We start from the raw sequence: 23,176 nt of genomic DNA on the forward strand, positions 1-23,176 counted from the left end.
TCCATATGTATATCTGCATATCTATATCCAATCTCCAGCTGCTTATTTGATGATTTTCAATTAAGTTAAAAATTATGTTAGAGTGTCCTTCTGTTTTGCGGATTTTTCTTTTTCCTTTTGTTTTTGTTTTTGTTTTTGTTTTCTCTTCTTTGGTAGGGAGCGTTTCATCAGCTGAAGTATTTTGATTTGAATTTTCTGTTTTCTTCTTCCATTAGCTTTGTATGGAGTTGGCTTGATACTTTTTTCCTGTTCCTACTTATTTTGGGGGTAGAGTCTGTAATCCAGGAGTGCCCCCTTCTGTCAGCATGGGAGGGCTGGTTTCTTATATGAATAGTCTTGGTGGTAGGAGAGACAGAATTCGTGTGCCTGTGTCTTTTATTTCTGAAAGGTCCTCAGTTTCCCCCTCTTACTTCTTTCTTCTTTCTCACTTCTACTACATCCTCATGGGGATAATATTTTCTCTACTTTTAGGATTGTCTCCAGGAAGTAATGCTTTTTGAAACTTCTGACTTCTTCAGGACCACTTTTTCTCAAACCTCTTTCCTGTAGCTGATAGTGTGAACCACCAAATACTAGACCCCAAATTCTGACACTTTGCATTGTACTTTCTTTTTATGAAAAGTGTTCCACTTTCTAATGGTATCTCTTAAGCTTCCTTTTTCCTTTGTTTGGCATCTACAGGCTCAGGAGATCTTTTGGAATGTGGTGTTTATATCTCTGTTTATGGGTAATTTGATCATGATATTTTCCGTAAATAAAGCTATAAAGGCTTGATTCGTTTGGGATTTTATTTGTACTCTTTTTGATAATATCATTTTGGGAGGAAGACTTGAGGAGAGATTCAGTTTCAGGAGGACACTATTATTTCTAGTCCCAGAATTTCTTTGGAAATAGTTTGAGATTGAGTCTTTTCTAGGTTAAATGTGTAAGATCACCTTGAATTTGTTTTCTACAGGTTTTATTGTCTTTTGATTGTAAATTTTTTGTGTGTCTATAAGTTGCATATCCCTATTTGGACTCCATAATTTGAGGGGAGGGGTCTAGTAGTTTTGATTTTTACCATAGTATCTGGTACATTAACTTACACATAATAGTTTCTCAATAAATATTTGTTATTTGGTTATTAAAGCTCTCATTTACTGATATAAGAAAATGTTTTTATATGTGATATTTAAAGCAAACATTTGGGTTATTTATAGATCTTTAAAATTTTTCTTACATGAACAAGTGTTGCTAAATATCTGCTAAAACAATTAAAATATAGTTCAATTTTCTAATAGGAAGCCATGTTTCAAGGGAAACACCCATCTGAGAACACATTCTCACGAAATAATAGAGACTAATTTCTCCAATTCATATTTTTCTTAATTCTTTCTCTATAAAAACACAAAAGAAAACTTATACATTTTGTTCTTTATTTTAGCATGTGTAAAAATTAAAATAGCAAACAATAAGGAAATATAACACATTACTGTAATCTCTATTTATTAATTCATTTAATTTATATGCAAATTATATGTTTTAATAATCATAAATTGCTTGGCATCAGGTTGTTCCTAGTAATGAGCAGTTCGAGAGATGGCACTTTTTTGAAATTCTAATAAAGCATTCCATGGAGCCCTCTTTCTTTGTGAACATTGCTGCCCCTTGAAACATACTGAAATACAGAGCTGAAATGATTTAAAACCTCAGAAGGTTTTTAAGGTTGGAATAGGAAGGCACTCCTGGTTTCATGGCTAGATCTGAACATTGAAGTTAAGAAGCAATTTCAAATCAATCTGTAGAAAGGTTTTACCTCTGATCATGAGCAAACAGAGGCCCTCTCTCCAGTAGGTGTCAGGAGTCATGTGATGGACACTAATGATGTCTGCTGCCTTTTATCATCTGTCAGGGACAAGTCACATTTATTTCCACACAGACAGTGAGAACATTTAATGAAACAAAACAGCATTATCGAGCTCCAGGTTTCCCAATCCTCTTTGGTCCTAGAAATGAGGCGTCAGGTTCATTAAATTGTGGCTTGTGGAGGGATACCACAATTATAGTCTACTGAACCAAAAATTATAATAAGATCCCAAAGCAAGGCTTTAATTTACACTAACCTCCTCTCTCTATTTCACAAGTTCAAATCAATATACCAAATATCACAGGCTTAGGAGATGGATGTGTATTTATGTTTTATCATTCTTTAATATATATGTTCATTAAAGAAAAAAAATACAAAACTAATAAAAAAAAAACTCAACCCAAATCATAGTATCCAGAAATATTCCCTGGTAATATTTATATATTTGTTATTTTCCTTTTAGCCTTATAGAGCTTATGATGCATATTCTTAAAAAAATATGTAATGTATTTTTTCCCAGACTTCAATAGCCTGTGGCTACAGCAAATTTTTTTTGTCTTTAATCAAAAGACCCCAATTTTTTCTGTCTTTAATCAAAAGATGCATAAATGTGAGCAGATACAGGTCTTCCATACTGCCATATTCTTTCTAATTTATTCATTCACTCTGTAAATGTTTACTGCATGTCCACGACATGCAAGGCACTTTTTAGGAACTGGAAATGTAGTAGTGAACTAAAATGAATAAAATCCCTGTCCACACAGAGCTCACATTCTGGAAGAGTAGGTAAGCAGAGTTATGAAATAGACAAATGAAAAAATATACAAAAATACATAAACACAGTATGCCAGGAGATGAGAAGTGCTTGGGTGAAACAGAAGTTAGAGGGGGTGGGATGAGTGTCCCCATTCTCCTACTTGCTCTGGCACGGCCAAAATTCACACTAGGTTTGATTGCACCAGACATGCTTCGACCTGAGGGCCTTTGCACTCACTGTTCTATCTTTATGACTCATTCTTTCCCCTCTTTCTCATCTTTGTTCAAATGTCACCTTCTCCTTGAGACCTAACTACCCTATTTAAAATTGCAATCTGATGCCACCTCTCCTGCCTCCAGTATCCCCCAGCCATTTAGCATAGTCCTTTTCCTTCATATTGAACACTCCCTTTTGAACATTCTGCATATTTTCCTTGGCTGTTCTGGATATTGTCTGTCTTTCAGTCTTCATCCACTGGCATGTAAGGTCTATAAAGGCAGAGGTTTTTTTCCTAGTCAATTGTGTATTCCAAGTGCTGAAACTAGTGCCTGGCCCACGTAGGTGTTCAAAAAAATATATGTGAGATAGTTAAAGCGGAGATGTTGAATAGGCAGTTGAATATCACAAGACTCAAGTTTTGAAGGAGAGGTCCAGGCCAAAAATACAAACTTGGAAGTCATATAGGCTGACATTTTAAGTCATGAAATTGGAAGAGATCTCCTACGGAATGAGTTAAAATGGAGAAGAAGAGAGGTTGTTGGAAAAATCGTTAGGCATGTCAATATCAAGAAATCAGCAGGATGAGGAAGATCCAGGGAGAAAGGCTGAGAAAAGTGGGTACTGAAGTAGGAACACTAGTTGAGCATGGTCTCCTATGATCTAGGCAGACAACATGTTTCATTAAGGAAAAGACCAGCAAATCTGCGGTATCTGTATTTTTGCAAAAGAAAATGCAACATCTCTTCAGTGTTACTTCTCTTACAAGTACTATACTACAAGATAAGCTCCATATTTCTGAGTAGTAAAAACAAATTTTTATTGTCACTCCAATCTCATCAGAAAGTGTTACAGAGATTCTAATTTTTATAAAATTAACCACATGTAATACACATGTGTAAACTGCAGTGTGGCCCAGGAAATGAATAGCAAACATCTTTAGTGTCTTAAGATGCACCGATTCTACGTTAGAGATCGTTGATCTACAAAATAAGATTCAAAGGGACCTCAGATTGAGATCATCCCAAGAAGAATTCATCATCTGCTTTCTGCATTCTCTTCCTCATCTATTTTCTACATTGGCACATCCTACTGTAGAAGCCTGGCTGGCCCACCCGATTCTTCTTCCCTTCTCCAGCCAAGGGCCTAGCTGTGTTTGCTTCACATCCTGCCACCTTCACCCCTGTGCTCATTTCTGCCTCGTGCCCCCTCTTTCCCTACTGTGAGCATCTTCTCCCAGGCCCTTAATACTGTGCTTTCAGTTTTCTCTTCATAACCAACTGTTGGAAAAGCAATCTTTCAAGGCTCACCTACATTCACTAACTCCCCCCTTCCTTCCCCACCTATTGCACTTTGGCTTACATTCTTCTCCTCTTATCTCTACGTCTGTTCTAGCTGAGATTACTGATAATGGCCTAACTATCCAACGCAGTGGACACTTTTCAGCTCTCACTTTGCCTGCCTGGGGATTTGACACTGTTGGAAACTATCTTCTACTTGACATACTTTCTTCTCCTGACTCCACATTATTTTTATTTTCCACTTTTTCACCAGATTCCGTGTAGCTCCCTGTGTGGCTTCCCTTTTCTCTCTTGGGCCTTAAATTTCAGTATCCCTTGGGGTTTGATCTATGGTCCTTAGCATTCCTCAGTCCTTAATCCACATGAACCCCTTGTTCCAATCTAATTAAATCTAAAAAGAACCATTCGCTCCCCAGTGCTCACCTGTTTCCCCTCCCTGCTTTTTGATGGTGCTTTATCACCTGTCCAGGTTCTTTTTCCACTGTCACTGCCGCCTGCTCACTCACAAATCTATAGGACTGGTGCCTCAGGACTCAACTGAAACGGCACTTTCTCTTCCTCCCCAGAGCACAACTGTACTTTTCATAAGGCACTTACCACAGCTCATCAAGGATTCAAATTATTTATGTAACCTTTTATCCCCCTGCAGGCTGGCCCCGTGTCGAATACATCCTTTCCTACATTGGCCTTGGATTGCTGAAACTCAATAAGTGGACTGAATACAGAATAAATAAATAGGAATGTCCAAATGTTAGAATGACACAGTAGAGTCATAGAAAAAGGTCATTTGGTTAGCAACTTCCAGAATTGCCTACCACACTCCAAATTAAGGACTGAACAGACTCAGTCCTGTTGGATTCCTGTCCTGTTGAAAGTACTGTGGTTGCAGGAGCATCTCAGTGAGTGACGGCTATGGTAATGATTCACTGAGAAGTAGATATCTTTTTTTTACAGTCCTGAATAAATGGACACTAAAATACAGAAACACATTTACAAATATGCAAATTAGAGTGGTTATCTTTTCTTCAGTTACTTTCAATGAACCACTTATATGTACATCAATACTGTTATTTCCACAAGTTTTTATAATGTTTTAGACATTTATTATGTATGACTTCACAGTTCTTTGGGTACCTTGGCAGAGTTCACTCTGAAATACAATTAGCATTAATGATTATTAATAACGTTTTAATGGAGCATTATATTAACATGTGAGGAGATTAGGGCTTATTACGCTTGTTACTAATATTCTTCATATGATAATTTCTTTAACAGTTCTAAAATTTATTATGCTATTATATTGACCCCTTTCCTTGAGCATTGCATGCGCTTACAACTACCAAAACCACTACATTTAATTACCTAGGAATAAAAATCGCAACAGAAGGTATCATTTATTGAGCATTGTGCCAGTCTAGGTGCGCTGGTAAGCCCATGTGATCATCTTCTTTGATCCTCACGGAACCCTGGGAGATAGATAACATTGTTTTCCCTATTTTACACTGAAACCGAAGCTTCAAAAAGTGAAGTGACCTTTTCAAGGTCATAATTTAGAAATAATGGTTCTAGGTTTCCAAAATAAAAATGTCTGATTCCAGAGACAGTCTTTTAACCATGTCTATTTAGCTTCCAAATCTCTTTGCTTTCAGTAAGACCGGTATTTGAGTGGGTGATACCACTTCTGTTTGGTTTGCCCATGTTCATAGTTAACATTGGTAGGATCATGTTATACTTTGCTCTAGAAAAAAAATGTTCCCAAATAGGGAGTTTATTAAACATTCTATAGAAAGCAATATTTTACTGCATTTGTGTTTCCATAAGCTTTTATTTGAGAAGCACTAGCTTAAAAGGAAATAAGCCTGAAAATGAGCCTGGGTTCATTTTAAGCGCTCACAAAATACATTTTAAACAATCCCTTCTCTACTCTTGACTGCAGTCAAGTTGTCTGGCCTGTTTTGGATCATCAGAGTGAAGTTTGCCCACCTCCAGCCTTCCAAAATTTCAAATTTTAATGATTCCTTAAGGACATTGAAGTTAGATTGATGAGCTGACACTAAGTTTTCTTGAAGTTCTAAATAAGGAATATTTGAAAGCTAAGAGACCGGAGCAATTGAGACATAGAAATTCTTACAGTCTTCTTATGGATTTCAGGCTTCGATTTCCTCTTACCAGCCTTCGTCCTACTTTTCCTATCTGTAGATCACTGTCCTTGACAACCAAGGTAGAAAAATCATCAGACCTTATCAGATCTGTTCTCTGCTTGTCATCTGTCAGCATTGTACAATCGGACCTGAGCCACAGGCAAACCTGGACCTTCCCTGCTCTTATGTGGGATATCAGTAAGTGAAACTTTTTTATATATTTTTCCTTAACAATTTCCAGTCACTTTAGCTCATTTAGGGCCTAAGATTTCCTGATGGTATCCTCTAGAAGTGTCTGGTACTTTTGGTTATGTGTTCTTCTTTAATATACCCTTTTACAGTGAAATCCATTGGAAAGCTCCCTTTGGGGATATATGTAACTTCTGAAGTGATGGTTCTAGACCATTTTGAAGGATCAAACTTTTAGGAATCTAAAGCCCTGGACATCCCTTCCCCAAGTAAGGCCCCTAGACATTCAAATAGCATATAATTTCACGGAACTGATAAACCAATGACTTTCATCCATGGACACTTGTGGACAAAATCCTGATTGAAGCCACCATTATTGACTTTCTCATTTTCATTTTCATTAGGATTATCACAATTGTATCAAGGCAATTAAAATTTTAACATAAATAATTGAATTTAATAATATTTATAGTAGGGTCTCACATCACAGATTTATCCCTACCTTTACTCGAGATATTTTGAAGACTGCCTTCATAAGATTTGATTACCACCTGCATTTTCTACCACAGCTGTTTTGTATCACTGGTTCCTTTAAGGCAGTGTATAATAGCAAAAGTCAAGGCTTTGAAAAATAATGTTAATCAAGGTATTTAATATTTCTAAGCAACAGTACTCCCATCTGCTAAGTGTGATTAGTATCTACTTCATGGCTTGTTTGTGTGTTTGTTTTTTAACGGGTGAGAATTAAATGGGAATGTCAGCTCCCCAACCCAAGAAATGTCATTGGTTTCGTTAATTGCTGTTCCTTAGCACTTGTCCCGAACTGTGCCTGGCACATAGTAGGTGAGTCATGAATATTTATTAAATGAATCAATAAGGCACACAAAATTCTTAGCAGGTGGTATGTCCTTAGTAATGACTTTTTAACCACAATGATTACGATAATGTTTCAGAAATGAAATAATCATCAGACAAGTCAAGAAGTCGTTGGAACATTCCTTTTAGCTTGTATGCTAAAGTTGCTTGTAGCAGGTGCTCAGCTCTTTGTAAGTTCCCATTCCTATTTTATGTTTGTCCTTGCTTCCTCAGAGATGCCCTCCTAGCGAGCCTGGTTAAGATTCCCTGCTCCTGTCCTAAACCAGGAACCGTCTACTATATTTCAGTCTCAGGTTCTTCACAGTCTATTACTTATTTACGTATTTAACCCACTCATCATCTCTTTCTCTTGCTAGCAAGTCCATTTTATGAGAGTCAGAACTTCATCTTGTTCACTTGTCATGACCATAGGTCCTCTGAGGTGCCGGCCACATCGTTAGCACTCAACCAACATTTGTTAAAAGAACACGAGAGTGATACCTAACTCCTATTTGTCCTAGGACTGGTTAAGGTTTTCCTACAGCGGCCAGCATGTGTAGGTTCTAGTCTCGCAGAACATGGAACTCTACTTCCTCTCCAGAGGGCGCAGCTTCAGTCATCTGACTCTTCTGGGAACAGTCCTCAGAGCTGTTATTCAGATCCCATTCTTCTCTCTCTGTTTGGGATGCTTTATATATTTCTTGTGATCCTCCTAGCAGACCCTAGTGGTTGCTGGTCCAGCAGCCATTTTCCCTTTACCCTTCCTTCAGAACCCACGTTCTGTTGAGGTAGCCACACTTACTTGCACAACCATTGCCTCTGGGGAGGTCAGGCCAGCCCCAACCCCAGGGAATAAGTCCGGGTTAATCTAATCCAATCATATGGTCTTGTTCCCTTTTCCAGTGATCGATTTAAGTATGGACATGTGACTCGGTGTGGGCCAGTGAGATGTGAGGGGCATTTCTTACAGTTTCCCTGAACTGGTAACAACACAGACATAACCTCCATATTATATGCTTTAGAGCACTCTAGAGAGTGCTAGGATATAAGACTATAAGAGAGCAAGAATGAGAGAAAGAGACACAACGAGCAGAGACAAGAGGCTGAGAGAATAAGAAATGAATACAAGAATGAGAGACAGAAGCTACAAGTGAGATCGTGAGGGAGAGAAAAATGCGCCCAAGAATAAGAGAGAAAGGGTGTACCTAAAGACCAGTTAACTGAAAAGCCTTAACTCTATACTGTTTTCTAAAAGGATGAGCAAATAAAAAAAATGACTCTTCTATTGACCTGGCGGCCAGAGCTTCCCGTAGAAGCAGAAAATTCAAAGTGGATTTTTCTATCTGCTGCTTACCGTTAGATGACTATGTAATAATTTTTTATTCTATTTCCTAGACTATGTTGGAGAGCCTAAATATGTCTTCTAATTATTTATGGATAGAATTGAACAAACAGGTTACATCTTAAGTATCCAGAATCCTGGAGTTTCTGTAGAAATATTTTTTTTCACGATTCTCAGCATCATTTGCATGACATCATTATCCACTCCCTGCGAAGAATGCCAAGGAACAGCCACAGGTGCCTGGCACACTCTGCCTATGGCCAGGAGACCCATATCATTAGGATAATGGCCGTGAGTCATCCTGCTTGGCTATGTGTTTGAAATCAAAACAAGAGGCAAAACCAACATAAGTGCAGTTAATTTAAGGCACTTTCTGTCTATTTATTAAGGCTAATTGCAAGTCTGGCTTACAATTAACAATTGCCCAAAGGATTAAAATGCCATGTCACTTGACATAACAGAACGTCCACGGCACTGCCCCCTGGATTTAATATTTCCAGGAACGGATCTCATTGCCTATGGTGTTATGCCCGGAGAGGGTCCTGCTGTAAAATAAGTATCCACGATATCTTGGCAATGCCAAAACAGTTTCTGAGTTTTATGACAGCGTATGCTGGTGTCTGGTATGAAAGCAATACAGCTGGAGGCTAATGAATGGATGCAGGTAGGATGTTCCATCCTGTAAGAAGGAGGTTGCCTGTTCCCTCACCGGCTGCTGGCTGCAGCTCTCATACTGCTAGCGTGTTGTTGCCAGTGTTGCCACCTCATTAGAAAATTAGCTTTTAATTAACTTTGGAAGCTGTTGCATGGGTTTCGATAGGAGGCATCCATTTGTACACATCTTGTTGCAGAATTAAACCGCCCCTCCGTGTTTCTAATGGGCCTCTCCTGCCTTGCGGAAAAGCGGCAGTCTAGCGGCTTGCAGGCAGCGGCTTCGTGGGTAGCGGTGGCCACACGGCTCCAGCCTGCTCCCAATTACCAAGAGGTGTCCTTTAGTGCCCTCGTGGGCAGCCCCTTACTCCAAGGCCACTTGAGACATTAAGTGGCAGCGGAGAAGACCACAATCCCAGATGCTCCCCTTTCATGCTTCTGACCCCCAACTTGGCTTTAATGGCACGTAGTCTGGCAAGAATGTGCCTTACCTCATTTTTATATTTAAACATCTCTGCCTGAGCACAGTGGTGATAAACCTGCAGACAAGATAAATAGCTAGATTATCACTCTTCTCTCCAGGGGAAAGTCATGCTGTCAATTAGGCTAATGGGGGTTCCGGGTTCAGCTTTGGCAGGCCCTAACGCTAGGGAAGGCTTTTTGCCCTGCATAGCTGCAAAGCCCAAAGATGGATTTGAAAAGTGGCTACGACCCTAGGGTGGCCAATCAGCAAAGAGGGAAGTCAAGAACCTGATGATTAATCATCTGCCACAACAATGGGAGGGCAAGGAAGATGAGGCCCAGGAGACCAGATCTTTTGAGCTTTATTATAATTATACATTGCCTCTTTCAATTCTATTTGGTGGCTTAAAAGGAGACATGGGTGCTTTCTGTTTAAGAAGTGAGGCTCCATCCTTTATGAAAAGTAAGTGTTCTTTTGTCATACTTTTTCAAAGCACTTACGCGGCGTCTCATTTGATCTCATTACCAGTCTCTGAGGGACTTAGGGCAGGTGGCATGTTTCTCATTTTGCAGCTGATGGAACTGAGAAACAGCAGAGTTGAGTAATTTCCCTGTGGTCACACAGCCAGCTCATGATGGCACCGGAATGAGCGCCCAAATAATCTGACGATCCTAAATCCATACTTCCAGTTCTCCACTGCATCATCCCTCACCCCCAGCCACAGAAATTAAATTATGACCTACTACAAACTATATTGTAATTTTATCTGTTAACATTATTTGTTACACAGAGGAGACAAACCTAAAAAGTAACTCTTCTGGTAAATACAATCTGCTCAACAACGAAATCGTTTATTTGATACAAAATTGGAAAGCGTAGTGTTAGCCCTGAGCCGACAATTTGGGCAAGAGAGGGATCACAGTTTTTAGATACCAACAGAAAATGACAGCCTGTGCAACACTGGGATTTTCCATATCCCAGGTTCTTTGCAGGGTGGAGGTTGGATCAATAGCACGGTGACCACGCAGTCTCCTGATGCACCTGGGCAGATACTGCTCTTCAGGTATTGTCTAGGCAGTCCGTTGGTTCTAGAATTTGTCCCGCACAAAGATGGCTCAGTTAGATAGTAAGTTTTCTGACATCCGAATTTTAAGTCAAAGCTTTATCTTTTAGTACATTGTCTCACTGAGCAACCAACCCTACCACAGCTTAACAGTTGGATGTTTTCAAGAGACGCTTTCTTGGTCGTATACTTCCGGTGCTCCCCGAGAGCAGACGACGGTGGTAATGAAGATTCCGACCATTTACTGGGCACTTGCTCCAGTGCAGGTGATGCGCATTGTACTCTGCCTGAATTATTATCCTCTATAATCGTCCCAAACCCTTGGAGGCATTTATCGCTATCACCCATATTTCACGTGGGAGGAAACTGAGGCTCGTGGTGATTGAGTTACCCTGCTTAAGATCTGACAGCAAGTATATGGCGAAGCTGGGGTTTGAGTTCAAGTCTCCCTGGCTTCAAAGCTCGGACTATTCACAGCTGTGAAGTTTCAGAGTAGGCAAAGTCTCAGTGCGTGTCTGTTCACCAGGGGGCTTGACTCCCGCAGATGCAGGAAACTGGCCTGGTGTCAGCCCTCCGAGGCCGAAGTAAATACTAGCTTCACCTAAATGATTGCTTCTCCTGCTTTAGCAGAAACAAGTCACGGGAGATGCTTTATTGAAATGCATATTCTCAGGCCCTATCTCAAATACTGATTTAGTAGGGTGTAGGAAGTTCCCTTTTTAATAAGCTCCCTAGGTGATTCTGGTATTCGTGGTTTCTCAACTGCACTTAGAAAAACAATGATCTCTATATTTCTAAGTATTAGAAAATATGGGTCTGAGTAAAATTACCAAGTAGGCTGCACGAGGCATGGGTAGATCTTCTGTTTCTTTTTTTAAATTTTTTAATGTTTATTTATTTTTGAGGGAGAGAGACAGAGACAGAGCACGAATAGGGGAGGGGCAGAGAGAGAGGGAGACACAGAATCTGAAGCTGACAGGCTTCGAGCTGTCAGCACAGAGCCCAACGCGGGGCTCGAACCCAAGAACCGTGAGATCATGGCTTAAGTCGAAGCCAGACAGTTAACTGAGTAAGCCACTGAGGTGCCCTATAGATCTTCTATTTCACTGAAAATCCCTGAAACAAAGAACAACAATAATGATGGATATTAGACACCTGCTTTGCAACACATACTTTTACATATTTTATTGCATTTAACCTTTGCAGCAATCTTGTTGGGGTCTGTGTGGGTCTGTGTGTGTCTGTGTGTGTGTGTGTCTGTGTATACACACCTTACTAATAAAAAAAACTGAAACAGGCAAAAGTAAAATATCTGTTGCTAAGTTATACATCTCGGTGGTGGTATAGAGATTCAAACTTGGTTAACACAATGCACATACTTTCTATTTATTTATATGGATTGAACTACATCAAAATTTTAGTAATTATACCTGCTACAATTATGTTCTAACAGTTTTTGTTTTCTTTGTACCTCTTTATTTTTCAAATTACCTTCAGCGGACAAGTGTTATTTTTATGATCAGAAAACGGTAGCAGCATAAAAATATTCTTATTTCCGCATAGTTGGCTTTCCCAGCAGTAAATTCTGAAATAAGGATTTGAGCACCACGGATTTATTTGGGAGGTAACCACAGGAAGCACAGGTAGGGAGTGGAGAGCTGAGACAAGAAGTGGGAGGATGCCCACACAGGCTGTTCATGAACAGATTACCATTGTGGGCAACTGGGACTTGGCCATAGAGCACTCGACCCTCAGGTGGTTTGAGAAAGTGGGGGTGGCAAGCCTCCAACTGCTATCCTTCATCATCCCCAATAATTTCGTTGAAAGTGACCAAAAAATCATATTAACATGGGCAAAAAGAACCATTTCTTTCCTCACAAAACAGAGGGATGATTAGGGATGGAGTTAAGTCTTCAAGGAAAACTGGAACCTTGAACTCACATCCTATCATCTTTCTCTTTTTTCTTTTTCTCTCTTGTCCTTCTCCCCTTCCCTCCTTCTCTCTCTCTCATCATCTTTCCCTTATCTGCTTTTCCCACCATCTTAGTTTTTACAGACCATTTCCATTCACATATATAAAACAATTTGACCATCAGCCGATCCATTCTCCATACTTCACAGATTTACACGGGAAGGGCTTATATTTCTTTTTCTGCTTTATTTCAAAACGTTCTGCAGACAGATTCTCATTGCTCCGACCTCACAATCCAATTGGAAATTAAACTGTTGGGGGAGAGGAGGGAAGAATAACGTGATTGGCAACTTGTACTAAAGCATGTAGTTACAGTTGAGGGAGAAGCAGTCCCCCAGAAGAGAGTGCTTGTTTTGTAAGAAGGAGCATTAGGTTTCCTAATTCCAGGGATGTTAGTCTACCAAGAGGAAGAGAAGGAAGAAGCAAATACAGCTGATGCTAAATTCATTTAACTGGGGCAGACGGGATAGTTTTGATCCCCAGGGCCTGAGAGCTTGTGCCTGGTCACCAGGACACTGGAATCCCTATGGACGATGATGAAGGAAACTTAGATGATTGAACAGAAGTGTGATCCTTATGCTGTGGCATGTATACATGGGCCTAGGAGGCTGACCTGATGCCAAGCCCCTTAGGTAGCAAACTGGCACAATCTTATAGTCTATTTGATATCCACCTGGCTTGGTCTGAACTTAGGAGAAAGACTGAGAAAAGAAAATGTAATTTTTTATGTGTAATTTTTGGGGCTCAACCTTCATTCATTCATTTCTTCAGGAAATTCTTATTAGGTGCTTTATACGTGTTAAGCTATGTGTAGGGCAGTGAGCACACTGCAGTGAATGGGGCAGATGCTTCTACTACCCACGGATGCTTAGAGGACAGCTCCTCCCATGTCTTTCTCCAACTTCTGCTCCTCCAGTGCGATGCTGAGTACGTAGGAGATTGCTGTAGCATCCCTCCTTTCCTACACAGATATCCTTTTCAACAGCAGACTGACTTCTAACAGTGTCAGACCTGTTGAATCTTTATAGAAGCATGACCAACAACTGGATTTCAGTCTGTGGCATAAGGGTGAGAGACACATTTTCAAACTAATCCCTGAGAAGCCACTTTATTTTTTTAAAAACTTTTTTTCATGTTTATTTTTGAGAAAGAGAGAGACAGAGCGTGAGTGGGGGAGGTGCAGAGAGAGGGAGGCACAGAATCTGAAGTGGGATCCAGGCTCTGAGCTGTCGGCACAGAGCCCGACACGGGGCTTGATCTCACAAACTGTGAGACCGTGACCTGAGCCAAAGTCAGACACTTAACCGACTGAGCCACCCAGGTGCCCCGACAAAACACATATTTAATTGGATAAATGAGAATGGCTTTTATTTGCTTATGAATTACATTAATCACAATACCTTCTGTGGCTATGCCTGTCTTCCACAAGTTTTCTTCTTTTTATCCATATCCTTTTAAAGGTCATCTGCATCATTTTCCTGATTAAGAAAAAAAAATTTTCTCTTCATGGGTCTTGTTGTATAAAGAGTGACAGAAGTTTGTTCTTTGTTTCTACCTCATGTCCACAATCCAATGGCTTTTAAAGGTTTTGGTTGCATAGCCCATGAGGTTAGGATTCTACTATGAAACTTAACCAGGAAAAATCTTGTATAAAACACACGATTAAGTCATTTTCTGTAAAGTTAATTTTAATTAAAATAGTAACATTAATTATTGAACGATTTACTATAAGATGTACTGAGAAAATGTTAGCTCTTTTACTATAATTTTAAAAACATAAACATATACTTTGATGTTTAATTTAAACACAGTATATGTGGTCATGTTGAGTTTCTGTTCTGAAAGTAGACAATTTTTGATGTGCCTTTCTTCATGATTCTAATCTTTCAGACAAGGTTTTGTGAAGAAAAAAAGCATAGAACTCTGGTTAAAATATGTTTATTTCATTAGGCTATATTTAAAATGTGAATAAAGTAAAATAAAAGGGCCATATTCTATAGTAACAAATCAAATAATGCCTGAAATTTAAGTTGAGGTTTACAGAATCCTAGGATTCAGAAAAACACTTTCTGAACTAATCTCTTAAAAATATTTTAGGGTCTCAATTACTACTTTACTACTTTATGGAGGTTTAGAATATCTTTCCTACTCCCATAAGAATTTTGGAAAAGTTAAGTGAGAAAAAGAACATGAAATTGCTTTGCAAATACTGCTATCATGATATGTGAGACTGTTTTATATTTCTAAGCACTGCAGACTTTTTTATTATGAAAACTATGGGTCAGTGGCTCCATGTGTCCCCCCACTGGTACCTGGCATATGGTCAGTCTCACACCAATGCACCATCATAGCAGTGGTCAGTAGAATAAGTGTGTGTGTGTGTGTGTGTGTGTGTGTGTTTATAAGCAGTAGATACATATAGATGTTAGGTACCAAGCTACCTTCACACAAGTACTCATATATATATGCACTTACATAAGAAGACGTATTTTATGTTTATTATTTTATGAGGCAATAGCATCTATAAATATCTCGAGCATAGGGATTCTGCCTTATTCATCTTGTTACAACCATAGGTCTTACTTAAGCAGAGAACACTTTAACACATATTTGTAACATCAATAAACATACCATTGCAAATAGAAATATTAAGGAACATTAATATTTCTGTCTGAAAAGGCAGAGATAATTAAATGCTCTGAAACATGGAAACATGTATACCTGGAACCATGAAATAAAAGTACGCAAAAAGTATATAGGAGATTTCTTTAAAACTTGAGATAATAGGGCCAGAGACTATTAAGAGGAAATCCCAGTTAATACAGGAAAAGGCAGAGAAAGAGAAAAAATAAGCATCAAAAAAACATGGTAAATATTAAAGGAAAATAGTCACAATAAATGGCAATAAATTATATTTAAAATTGTAAATGGACTTTGCCTTTTAAAAGGCAGATCCTTATGTTGGGTAAGGAACTAAATCTCATTTAAATGCTAGTTATGAAAGACACACTGAATGCATAAGGATCTTGAAAGTTTGGAAGAAAAATGAGAGAAAATATATAGTAGATATTTTCTAAACAACATATTGTTGCCAGAGGAAATACAAGATGACCAGTTAAAAATGTTAATTTCAGAGAGACAAGGAATATCTTTTATTATAATAAGTATGTTCCAAATATTGCAGAGGCAAACATACTGAAAAGAGTTCATTTATCGGGAAATCAAATTTGACTGTGTATCCTATAATTATTTACTAAACCTGGCAAACCTCAATGAAAACAATGTTCGTCTAGTTATATATTAATATTAGATAAAGTAGATATTGGTTCAGCAAGCATTTCTTTAATAAGGCACAGATTGCATAAGTCATAAAGTAAGTGATAGACACACCATACTGCATTAAAATTTTAAAACTTCTGATCAAATAAGACACTATAAACAGGAAAATACAGTACACAGACGGAGAGAAGATATTTTTGATTCCTATAACTGACAAAAAATTAAAATGGAGAATTTATCAATTATGTCTACAAATTAGTAAAGAAGGAAGGAAAGAAGAGATAGAGATAGAAAACAAAGAAAAAAAGAAATAACTTTTAGAAAAATTATCAAAATATGTGAACAGAAAATTCAAAGTTTAAACTCAAATGTTTAATATTGTAAGATGGTGAACTTCACTAATAATCAGGAAAATCGCGAGTAAGCTAATCAAGAGCTGACATTATTGCTCATATGACTACCCACAATTTAAAATTTTGATAATACAAGTGTTGAAGAAGTTGAACTATAAAAAAACAAAAATTTATGCATATATAAATTAGTAGAACCAATTTGGAAATCAATTTGACAATATCTAATTAGCTTACATCAAGTAGTGATATCTTTGAACCTGATGATCTCTTCTGACACATACATCTAGAGCTGTACTGTCAAATACAGTTGTCATTAACCACATATGGCTATTTAATTTGATTAATTTAACTTAAATAACGTTGAAAATTCTGTTCTTATACGAGCCACATTTCAAATGCTAATTGCCAACCACACACGTGACTAGTGGCTATCGTATTTAGCAGAGCAGATGTAGAACATTTCATCATTACAGAAACTTCTGTTGGATGGTGATGCAAGGCTGTCTTCATCAATAATTCGTACAAAGAAATATTTCTCCTCATTCTGGCTTCCTGGCCCCCACTCCGCTACAACCTAGTAGAACTGTCTCCACCTTAACTAGCATCCATTGCTTTAAGATAATTCATCTCAAAGGCATTTCCTATCTAATTTAGCTTAAGCACATTAAAAACATTAGAAAATAACTTACTCTTGCCTGAGTATATAAATAAATGAATATAAATATTGAATTTTAGGAAAGAAGCTAAAGTGGCCCATCTGCCTAACCCAAGTTTACTAAACTAGAGACAAGTGAGCCTGCAAATATATTTTGTTTGGCCAGTAGTTTGTTTTTGTTTTGTTTTTGTTTTTGTTTTTGTTTTTAATTGAGCTAGGGTCCAACATTTAAAAATAAAAAGATTTCCCTAAAACAAAAAAGTTGTCTGGCTTCTTTTAAAAAATAGAAAAATCTAGAAAACTGAACTACATCTTCTGCTGGAAAACCGTGGCTAGTGCTGAATAGTGGGAACTTCCTTTCCATTGGGGACAGTCTTCCCAGGAGACTCCAGTTCTTTACCACTTCCCTCATTTCTGTGATCTTTCTGGTCCCTGTGGGCTTTTGAGTTTGTGACTCCTGCTCCCAAAGTAAAAAAAAAAACAATTTTCTTTCTTTCTAGCCTACCCAGCACTCCAGGGCTCCCACATCATATGGTTGACCACATTAACTTGCATCAGAATAAATCTTTGACTATCTCTTGAACTTCAGAAGTCTAAAACATCAATTGATTGAGTTGTGTTATATTCTAGTATGAGCATATGATTCTCTGCATATGTGAATTTCTGAGGTTTTATTTTTATAGACATGTTTATATTTATGCATCTGACAACTGTTATTTTGAGGAAATAAAGTAAAGGTGAAAGTCCAGCCGTCCTCGGCTGTCAGAAGCTAATATTGTGTTCACAGATGCACCAGAAAAGGCTAACACTTTATTATTTTGTTTACACCTGAATTGGGGAGGGAGAGGGGGAAGCACAGTTTAAATAAACATAATGTTTTCAAGGAACATAAATGTTAAAACCAAGTGGCTAATTGCTTTTAGAGAAGAATACCTGACCATTCTTCATATCTGACCTGAATTCCTTCTCTTAATTAATTAGGCAATGAAGGCATTAACATAACGATTCAGGCAGAGGTTAAATGGCCATACTTTAGGGATATTATAAAAAGAATTGCTACCTTGTTGGGTTTGGACATGATTTACTTTAATAATTTGGTCTCTTGACGTCTTGGGGGTAAAACAAAGTCAACAAGTTTAAATGGTTTGAGTGATTGGGGACAGGGTAGATTTTAATGGTAAGTCTCCAACTAGTAGGAGACACTTAAGACTTCCTCTAGAAAAAAAGTAAAAGGATAAAAAAGCAGAAGTTGGGGAGAGAAATATCTTCTCATTGTGGTTAAACTGTGTTGCCAACCAAAGATGAAGGAGAGGGGCGCCTGGGTGGCTCAGTTGGTTAAGCATCTGACTTCGGTTCAGGTAATGATCTCGCGGTTCGTGGGTTCAAGCCCTGTGTCAGACTCTGTGCTGACAGCTCAGAGTGTGAAGCCTGCTTCAGATTCTGTGTCTCCCTCTCTGTCTGCCCCTCCTCAGTCACACTGTGTCTCTCAAAAATGAGTAAACGTTAAAAAAATATTTTTAAAAGATGGAGAAATTAGAACTCCTTAGGAAATGATCTCTTTAGACCAATGTGTTTCAAACTTCAGTTCATAATCCATTTGTAGGTCTTGAAATAATATCAAAAATATTTTTAAGCATTTTTTAATCTTTCTGTGTGTTCTTTTTTTCCCCCTGTTTTTAATTTTTATTCTATTAAAAGAAAATATTGACAGTGGTTGTTCTATTCTCTTTCTTGGTCTTCTCTTTTCACTACGCACATGATAAAGAGATGAGGCAAAGGAAGAAGAAAGAGTGTTACAGATAATCCGTTAGCTGCCATCCTATCCTGGGCTGTGACATCTGTTGCATTTTTTTTCTTTAACCCTCTGTCCAGGTTTTCTGAATTTAAAGAAAGTCAAACTCTGTGACTCTCTAGTAAAGGGAGAGTCACTCTCTAGTAAAGGAACAATAGGGGTGCACATTTTCCTGAAGTGTGACACCTAAAGTCTAAAACACTAGAGGGCCAAAGAAATTGATTTTTGGTAAAGCTCTCAAGAATGCCTCTCAAAAGGCAACTACAGAAGTGAGTCATCAAAGAAACTGCTACCCATGCGCAAGTTAAGGCAAGAAACTTAGTCTTTCTTGGTATCTCTATGCCTGATCCAGAGCCTGGCATGGTTATGGCTTGGAGCATCTCTAGGACTTGGACACTAGGTCTATCTCATTCCTTCTGCACCTGTGTTACCACCACTCTAGTCAAGAGTGTTAGACTACTGGCTTTCTGTAGTCTCTGGAAACTGACTTGTTCTGTGTGAGCTTTTAATTCCTCATCTATAAAATGGACCTAAACTTTCATAAAGTTCACCTTGGATAAAGAAAGCAAAGTCTTGCACAAGGCCTGGCACAATTAATGTTAATTCCATTCCTTTTTAAAAATGGCTTATATCAACATGCAACAACTCATGTAGCGATGTTTTATTCTGAAGCAAACAGTCAACTTGATGGATTGGAAAAATGGAACAACAGTTGCCTTTTTGAATCACAGAGGTATTTATAATCATAAACCCTTGCGTGCCATTGAGTCAGCATGATTGAACTGAAGTTAGTGTAGTTCTTCCATACAGAAATAGAGCTGGCAAATGGCTAAATAGCTTAAAATTTCTGTATAAATGAAATACAAATGATCAGTTTGAGGAGTATTGTTTTTTTTTTTCTTACATGAAAACGGCTTAGTGGAAAAAGTATAGGTTTTGAATTGGCTTGAGTCCTTGTTGCATGATCTATGAACTTCATGATCTTAACCCACATTCTTAATGTCTCTGAGCTTTGCTTTCTTCATGTGTAATAGTATTTGTGTAGATCTCTGAAGTATGTGGCACATTGTAGATATTCAGTGAATAATGGGTATTATTGTTGTTGTTGATTATATCTTTATCTTAGTTTACTTTCTACTAATTTTAAGTGGCATAGTCCTCAAGTCAGCAAATGCTAGCACAGTCTGGTGGAGAGACTCTAATGCAGTTTCTTCCTTTTGGAAAGTCTCAAACCTTATATGTAGTTACCATCTTGCTTCTTTGCTCAGCCTCTGACCTTTGGTCAGTAGATCTTTGCTCCAGTCTCCTCCATGCAATAGTCTCTTTTTATCATCTCTGACTTCCCAATTGATAAACATCAGTAGCTCCTTCCAACCAAAAGCAAGGTAAAGTTCTTGTCTTTTCTGGAAAAAAAAAAAGGTATATGACATAGCCCTGGGAAATAATATTGCTGAGTTGATCTTTACTATTGTTATTTCAAAACCTGCACTCTCAGAATTCCTCAAAGAAAAGAATATTTAAATTGTTCACAGAACATTCATTAAATGATGAAGTCAGAATCCATTTGTTCAAAATAGGTGTAGAAGAACTGAATTATTTTCTCTTAATTGCTTTGATAGTAAATTTAATAACAGACTAAGGAAACAGAAAAAAAGAAACCAAGACTCTTTAAATTGGCCATCAGTTGGAAATGAAACAGAAATTGGCAAGCAGTTTTACTGTGCAAAATAGATTATATTATGTCATATTCACTGATGATAGATCTTTTAGGTACTTCACACATACTAAATAATAACATCTTACAGTATAAAAAAATTACAGAATTAGACTTGGCTTGCTTTTGAATGGTGAAAATCCCTTTTCAGAATATAAGTATTGTGACAAAATCTGTGGGTGTAGTAAGCCCTTGGGTATCAGTGAGTCTGAACTATCAAGCAAATAAAAGACACACAGCCTATATTTTCTCATGGAGTGAATGGTGCCAAACATAAATATTGCAGCATTGAACATAAAACACCCTATGCAAAAATATAGACCTTGTTTGTTTGATTCCCCTAATGCTTTAAAAAAGCTTACATCAAGGGTACTGTAAGTACTATATTTAAGAGTCTAATTCAATTTAAGGGGGTTCTACACTGCCTGTAATTTTTTCTATTGAATTACTGCCTATTTTCAATTTGAGGCAATGCATTGTTCTAGGCCAACAAACATTGTTAGGTACTTAATAACAGCAATAATATATATAAGGAGTGACTAAAGTGCGTGTTGAAAATTAGTCATTATTAGTAATTACTGGCAACTTCTTCCCATTGGAGTTCAGACAATATAGTTCAAGGACTATTCTTACTTTTTAAACTAATTTTATGGAATACCTACTATGTGTATGGTCATGTTTAGGAGCTCTCTATGTGTACCTCGTTTAATAATTTTACTAGCCCTGCCAAGGAGGTTTTTTAGGGAAGAACTTTTAGGGAAGAATCCACTATCTCTATATTTTGATAGAGAGGGCTTTTCAAGTTTTCTCAAGGTTTGGGGAATTTTGAAGGGGACATTTCTGGCTTTATTCTCTCTATTCCATTCTTGCTCCTCCCAAGGGGTGGGGGGGGGGGCAAGGAAGACTAGGTAATAACACTGTTGAGCAGCCAGTGGGTCCCACCCCACCCACGGTCGCCCCTCAGTAGTGAGAGAGACTCTTTCTTGGCTCTCTTGAGCTGCTTGTTTAAATGAATGAGAAAGATGGATCTTTTCCCCAGCTCCCTCTGTCCTTGAAGTAACAGACCCAGGGCAAATTCCAGGACCCACTTGGTGCCTTCTCCCTTGGAGAGCCGTTGGCAAGCATCACTGCTAATCACTGTAAAGCAGACATTGTCCTAGCAGCAGACATGGAACATGCACTCTCGGGCTGCTTTCAGACCCTGCTTGCTCCCTTGGCCGGCTGCTAAGGTCTAGACTCAGGAGAGGTGGGGAGGGTAAGAGACAGCCATGCAGGCCTGTTAGTAGTCACATCCCCCATCCATTTTTCCTTTGATCATTATACACTGGGAGTAACAGACATCCCTAAATAGGCTGCGACTTTGGTTTCCAGTTAGCTTCCTGTTCTCCCTGTTCCATTCCTTACCATTAGGCCTTGAAGAAGACGAGCAATATGTGGTTGGGACCCCAAACTACAAAGGAGTGACTGTATTTTAACTGAGAGATGATGGAGTTGGAGAGAGGCGAATAAATTGTCACAACTGACCTATAAATAGGATATGATTTAGAGAAGTGGTGCAAGATGATTTCTTGGGTGTGCAAAAAAAAATATTACAAGTTACATTGCAAATTATAAGGTATTTATATTTACTTTTGTACTCATTTGTTAAAGGAGTCAGAGAGGTGAAATTTGGAGTCTGTCTGCCTTCTGTGGCATAGAGAGAAGAATGGATGCAGGAGAAAGGGGAAACAAATGGAGAATAACCTTCGTACTGACATTTTTATCCAACTTATCATGCCAGATTTACTTTCTTTGAACTCAGGTTACCTGATACTTTGTGTACTGATCTTATTATCTCAATATCCGGATTTTGACATTTTGAGTATTGTAAAGCTCATCCATTCTCTGTTTGTTATCAAATTCTCCCACTCTGCTGTAACCAGATACTATTTTAAAATATTTCGGATTTTTTACCAGAGACCTAAAGATGAAATGTCTATATCGTGGTGGTAAAATATTAAGTATTTCTGAAAGAAATGCAGTATTCAGTGCAAATACTGAAAATTTATAAAGGTGGTTCTAAAAATAGCTTTACAGTGCTTAGAAAATATCCTTAAAATATGAGGGGGAGCGGAGTACAGAGAAGAAGAGGGAGGATTGAGAAGGGGGGGTATTCTAAGGTATTTGTTTATTTTGTGCTTTGCTTCAGGTATTTTTGAAATATTGAAATTGTGAGAAACTTTTTTTTAATATGAAATTTATTGTCAAATTGGTTTCCATAAAACACCCAGTGCTCATCCCAACAGGTGCCCTCTTCAATACCCAACACCCACTTTCCCCTCCCTCCCACCCCATGAACCCTCAGTTTATTCTCAGTTTTTAAGAGTCTCTTATGCTTTGGCTCCCTCCCTCTCTAACTTTTTTTTTTCCCTTCCCATCCCCCATGGTCTTCTGTTGAGTTTCTCAGGATCCACATAAGAGCGAAAACATATGGTATCTGTCTTTCTCTTCCTGACTTATTTCACTTAGCATAACACTCTCCAGTTCCACCTACATTGCTACAAAAGGCCATATTTCATTCTTTATCATTGCCAAGTAGTATCCCATT

At 38.2% G+C, this 23,176-nt stretch overlaps 1 protein-coding gene across 16 annotated transcripts in view; it reads left to right on the forward strand.

Moving 5' to 3' along the window:
- Positions 1–23,176, forward strand: part of TRIQK (triple QxxK/R motif containing) — a 283,919-nt gene that overhangs the window by 93,662 nt on the left and 167,081 nt on the right. For 11 of the 16 annotated variants that reach the window (XM_053208576.1, XM_053208577.1, XM_053208564.1 and 8 more), the window contains one exon: positions 6,320–6,459. The exons of the other annotated variants lie outside the window; for them this stretch is intronic. Coding sequence is in view for 8 of the 11 variants with exons in the window: in XM_053208564.1 (XP_053064539.1) it covers positions 6,320–6,459 (140 nt within the window). In the remaining 3 variants the exon portion in view is untranslated. The remainder of the gene's footprint in view (positions 1–6,319; positions 6,460–23,176) is intronic. 16 annotated transcript variants of the gene reach the window in all.

This window comes from Acinonyx jubatus, chromosome F2, assembly GCF_027475565.1.
Source record: "Acinonyx jubatus isolate Ajub_Pintada_27869175 chromosome F2, VMU_Ajub_asm_v1.0, whole genome shotgun sequence".
Classification (NCBI taxonomy): domain Eukaryota; kingdom Metazoa; phylum Chordata; class Mammalia; order Carnivora; family Felidae; genus Acinonyx; species Acinonyx jubatus.